The 5,736-nt window shown below is 50.2% G+C and overlaps 1 protein-coding gene across 1 annotated transcript in view; it reads left to right on the plus strand.

Annotated features, from left to right (window-relative positions):
* The first annotated feature begins 938 nt into the window (after positions 1-938).
* SEPT11 (septin 11) overlaps positions 939-5,736 on the plus strand; it is a 23,727-nt gene continuing 18,929 nt past the window's right edge. Inside the window, exon 1 of the mRNA XM_009696876.1 lies at positions 939-974. Within this exon, the coding sequence (XP_009695178.1) occupies positions 939-974 (36 nt within the window). The remainder of the gene's footprint in view (positions 975-5,736) is intronic.

Here is a 5,736-nt window from a genome sequence, read left to right on the forward strand (position 1 = left end):
GCCCGCGCTAGTGTCAGCGTGTCCAGCATCCTCCCGTCTCTGAGGGTGTCTCCCCAGGGGAACCCCTGGCTGTCTTGCTGGCCGCCTCCTTTGGCTGGTGATACACCAGGCTCTATCGGGGGAATCTGCAGAGCAGTGTTCTGTGCAAGGAGGAGCAGCACGAGACCCACTCGTACCCTTCCCCGTCTGCTGCTGCCGGGTGCTTTTTTGGCCAAATTGCTTCCAGCCCTCCTCCCGCAAAATAACCTTTTCTGCTACCACGATTTTCTGGGATTAAAAGGAAAAACCAGCACGTTCAAGGAGAGCCTTTTTGCGTTCCCTGTGACCTCCGTGGTTATGGAGTGAGGGAGCCAACTGTGGCATAAGGCTGTTGATGGTATTTCTTGTTACTGGGAGTGGGGAGACCTGGCTCCTTGCTATTGTGTTAGGCATTGCTGGAGGGCCGGGGACTTACTGAATGAAGCCCGCTCTGTTGGGGAGCTGTGTGGCCCTCAGCAGGTACAGCTGGTGCCAGGTATTATCGGGAAGAGCAGGATAGCTTACCGAGGTCCAGCCCTTGGGGCCAAGAGCTGCAGGCGCGAGAGACGCCGTGGGTTGGTGGCAGGGCGGGAGGCGTTAGCCGTCCACCTTCCCTGCCTCTGATGAATCTTCGTGCCTTGCTTGATGCGTTAATCTACAGAATTTGGATATGTTTCCCGAAGGGGTCTGCGCGCTCTGTTGAGAGAGAAGGGGAAAAAAGAGGGGGGAGTGGGGGAAGGCCTCCCAGACTTCATGGCTTGCGGACACATCTGCCCACATCTGCAGCCAGCCAGCGGCAGAAGCACGGAGACAGGAAGTCCCCCTCCTCCGTCGGTGACACCGATGGTTATCCTAGCCTAAACCAACACAGTCCTTCCTTTGAGTAACTGATTGATGGCTGTGGGCTGTTCTCTTGTGGCATGACTGCAGTAGCTGTGGCAAGGAGGGGGAAAGGAATTGTCCGTTCTTTCTGTGTTCCACTCATACTGTTATACTTGAGTTCCCTTGTCCAAGAATTAAGGGTTTAACCATCACTTAAGTCTGTATAAGGAAAGGGATGGGAGTTGTGGGTGCTGTTTCAAGGAACTTTGAGTGAGCTTGGCTCTGGCGTAGGCGCTGGGAATACTTTGTGCCCTGCTGGCAGGGATCCCGACTCTCAGGCTTAAGGCAAGGAGAGGGTACGATAAGTCTGTCTCTTGCCGACTGCTCTCGGCTTCTGCGCTCGCTGCTCAGCGAGCCACCTTTTTGTCTGAGCAGACTAAAGTATCTCTGAGGTCCCTGGCTTTGAATGCAGCATCTAAGATTACTTCAGAAACGCGGGAACATGTGACTAGTAATGGGGCAAAAATGTAGCTGGCCTGAGCTGCTGACAAAATAAAAGCTTTCAGAATTTCTGAAAGGTGCCTCCTAAGTTGTGTGGCCTCAACTAACTAAACACTTGCTTCATATTTGTGGTTGAGCTCAATATTTTGCATACCAGCATTTTTCCCCTCTTGAATTTGAGGTTCGTTTTTGTTTTCTTTAACTCTTTGGAGGCCGTGTGAAGCTGACCCCCAGCTGCCAGGAGCAGTGGGCCAGGAGGGGCTGAAGGGGAATACTTTGCCAGCAGCCTTCAAGCGGAAGGGGCTCAGCCAGGAGCTTGCTTGGGTTGAGGGAACAGCCATCATCATCGTCATGGTTAAGTCCTGAGTGAGGACAGCAGACCGGGACAATAAACGCAGGTGTCCTTGTGGACCCTCTCTCCTCAACCTTCTGGGAGTGATGCTCTTTTTTTTTTTTTCCCCTACCCAGGACAAGAGCGTCTTTGCTTTATCTCAGATCAGCTACCAGATGCCTTACGAAGTGTAAGGACATGGCTCTGCTTTGTGCTGCCTCTGGAGAAGTGACGCATTTCTAATCATGGGACCCACCTTTATATCTGCTTCCCCCCGTGCACGCAGGCCTACTGTTGCTGACTCCAATGAGGAAAATGAGTTTCCCCTTATTCCTCCCAGCTCTGCCAAGCCACTGTGGCTTAGGAGGAACGAGCTGATTCTCTCCTTGCACGTGCCTCGTCAGCCAAATTGTTTTATAAAGCTTCACTGAATTACATCCAGGCAAACCCACAGTTTGCCACAGAGCATCCATTACAGTGTTGCTTGACCTATAAAACCTTTGCCACCAGGAGCTACGTGTGAAGAAAACCAGATCTGAAGTAGATTTGACAGGGCTCTGAGACTGCAAACCCTTTCTTGTCTCTTGCAAGGCGTTTTTTTTTCTTCTTTCAAATTAAGAGCACTAGGACCCAGGGTCCTGGCAATTAATCTCTTTTTAGTGATGGTATGTAGCAGATGCTGTGCCTTTGGAGGCCTGCCTCTGCTTTACTTACCCCTTCTCTTGCCCTGCTAGGGTTAAAACCAGCAGCTGTGATAACAGCATCTGAAAGATTGTTATTGACCCAAGAAATATCAACTGTGGGATGCCTTGTAGGTCACTCTGCAAAGAAAAGTAAAGTGGTCAGCATCTTTCCCAATAAACAAGGATTTATTTGTTCATGTTACTCTGTACTTTCTGTGGGGGTCTGCGTGTAGCTCTGGAGGTTCAGAATCGCTTCCCGCTCATGTGGATGGTCTGCGAAGAGGGTGGGAAGATTTGCCTATAACGTGAGGTTCAGTAAAGGAGACGTGACTGTGTCTTAAGGAAGAGTTTAAAAATAAAGACTGCTCTTGGGATGTCTTAAGCTTTCTGACATCTGAGAACATCCAGACACCCAAGTCTGGCAGCATATCTGGTGCAAATTGGCTGGTTTCTATGGAAGTCTATGGAGCTGCAGTTTTACCCATGCTGATCTTGTCCATAGCTCCTAAAGCTGCAAGCGAGGAGAGGTGCTTGGCAAACAGTTATTCTTCTAGCATGCTTGTAAGAGGTCAGCGCCTCCAGATACAGCGACTTGTCTGTATGTTAATAAGGCATCTCTTCGGGTGGTGTTAATGTGAGTGGGAGCTGAGGAGCTGTTGTAGTCCAGGACTATTTAGGTGCAGCGTTGGGGAAGAGAGGAGTTGTGCTGAGCTCTGTTCATCTTCTGAGGGAAGATGAGGAATACCCCTGGGAAGAAGTCAGTGAGGCAGAGTGGTGATGTGCTTTTCCACCTGGGGTGAAGTGCCTGGGCAGCACTGCTGCCTTCCTCCGGAAAAAGAGCCCCGTGGCAGGAGGAATAAATCGATGCTTGTAACTTTGCTCCCCTGGCTTGTTAGGTGGACATGGGGGCTCTGGGCTTGTCTCTGTGGGGCGGGCCCATGGCCACTCGTGGGTGGAGGTGCCCGGTTCACAGTGGGGTGACTCACTTGAGATCAAAACCCAGCCCACGGGCTCTTCTCAGGAGCTTGTCACAGCAATTCACAGCCAGAGCAGCGTGGCTGTCTGACTTAGCATCCCATTGTTTTTAAAACACTTCTGTTTGGCCAGACTGAATGGGTGAATCACTTGCCTGTTTTGCTAATTATACACTGAGCAATCATGGTGGTTGTTCCCCAGCAGAGACTGCTTTTCCATGTGGATAAAACCTGGGTCATCAGCTACTCTTGAGTTTACAGCGGTTTCAGTCCTTGCCCCCTCCCTGGCCGGCCCAAGGGCTGACGACAGTAGCACTGTTGAGCTAATAAAGCCAGAACTGCCCAGTCCAAGGCAATCACGCTAATTGGTAAAATTGCCCGTTGTGGTTTTGCTCATTGGCATCCTTGGCAGCGCTGTGCCTTGGCTAAAGGGGCCACAGAGCCGCGGGGGGGCCTGCAGGTTCCAGCCTGCTGCCCAAACCTCTGGTGGGCAGAGCAGGGAAGGGGGCAAGGTGCCTCTCCTTGGGTCAGCATCCCTTGAAGAGGGTTACCTTGCACGATGCTTCCATTTGCGTGTGGAGGAAGACAGTTAGAAACTGTAGTCCCTTTGGCTCTCCAGCCTTGTCCGAAACGCACGTCTGACACTGCTGCAGAAAGGCAGGTCTGTTCTGTGCCTGCTGTGCTGCAGTCGGGGGGGTACAGCGGGGAGGTGCAGACCTGGGTACCATTTCGTCTTTGCCCGTGCCTCGGGCCTCTGAGCTTTCCATGCGTGTGTTGGTGTTTGGGGCAGATATCAGACTGCACTTCTGCCTCCTGTTTTGCAGCACGGCTTTTGAAAAATACTTGGGGTTGAAAAGTGCAGAGGTAGTTTTTGTTTTTCCACTGTTGATGTTTGCTACTTGCAGGAAAAAAAAAGAAAGGGGAGGAAACTAAACCAAAGAAGGTATGCAGCAAAAAATAACTGACACAGATGCCAGAGATGAGTCTAACTCCTGTTCCTGCTGAGTAACTGATGATGAGGCAGTACTTGCTTTCCCAAAATATATCAGGGAAAGATATATTGGTGACATGCTGAGAGATGTTCAACACCCACCACTTTCGGTGAAGCCTATGAGTCATGGGCACCTATTGCCTTCTGGGGTCTGCTCTGAGCTCCCATCACTTAATCATAAACCCAGACCCACTCATGTTTTAAAACTACTAATGTTACAAATATTTAGTTTAGCCTATTCACATCATGCATAAATCCCAGGGTCTCCTTCCATTGCCTGGGCTTTTCCAGGAAAATCACTGTTGCAGGTAAGTGAGGTGATGGTCTCTTTTTGTGTTGTGTCGGTTTTTTTGTTTGTGTTTTTTAATCCAGCCTGAACGAAGGAGGTGGCATCTCTTAATCACCTTAAGCTTCTGTGGTCTGGTGCTGGTGAGCAGCCATCCAGTGTCGGGAGGGATGGAGGCGAAGAGTCTGGTGTATCGGCGTTAAGCCTTCAGGCAGCCTGACTCAGATGTTACGAGAAGGCTTAGGTACCTAGTACAGGCGTCAAGCTGCGTGTGCCAGCATGGCAAAAAGGAGCCCTTTGCCCCTTTGTGCCATATGGTGATGGCACAGACGTAGGCATTTTTACTTTGAGATGTTGCCTTTCTCAGAGACTTTCTATTTTGTGGGGTTTTTGGTTTTTTCTTTATTTTTCTTCAGGTCTGAGTGGTATTTTCATCAACACTTGGCCCAGATGTAACTCATTTCTTCCTGCAATCGATGGCTGGTGGCTGGTCTGTATGTTTTGAGGAGGGAAGTGGAGATGCTCAGCAATTGTGCAGAGAGTGGGAAGTCCTCCTCTGCTTTTGATGCTTATTTTAACAACCACAGAGTGTCTCTTTCTGTGGCTGGTCCAAAGCCCACTGATTTTGTGGAAAAGAAGCTGGTGCTTCCAGCATCTTTAAACCAGGCTGAGGCTGCCCACGACTGTAATTTAGCTGAACTGTATGGCCTCGGTGGACTGACTCTGCTAGAAATGTTTGGGTTTGGAGAAAGGTTAGTATCTTAAGTTAAGGACAACAAACTTTTGGAGAAAAAATGTGGTGTGAAATAACAGCAGAGCTGCTCTAGGTCTACCGAGTCAGTGGGGGTTTTTTGTTTGGTTTTTGTTTTATCTGTGCTCAGGATGTTGGCATAACTGCGATTTGCTAGGGAAGAGATAACTGGGCTGCCTTCTTTTTCCAAACTTCTCTGTAAATTACTGTACAGCTGTTGTGGAAAAGTCCTAAATATAATCTTGGAGTTGTTTCAAAGCTCCCTTCCGCGAGGTCTGTGCTGCCCCATTACCTTCCACAAAACAGCCTGGGGGGGTTTGATGTTACCAGCTCCGGCCCCCCCGCTGGCCCGGGGGGGGGGGGGGGGGCCGCGGGGGGG

The sequence above is a fragment of the Cariama cristata genome, unplaced genomic scaffold (assembly GCF_000690535.1).
Source record: "Cariama cristata isolate BGI_N322 unplaced genomic scaffold, ASM69053v1 scaffold9463, whole genome shotgun sequence".
Classification (NCBI taxonomy): Eukaryota; Metazoa; Chordata; class Aves; order Cariamiformes; family Cariamidae; genus Cariama; species Cariama cristata.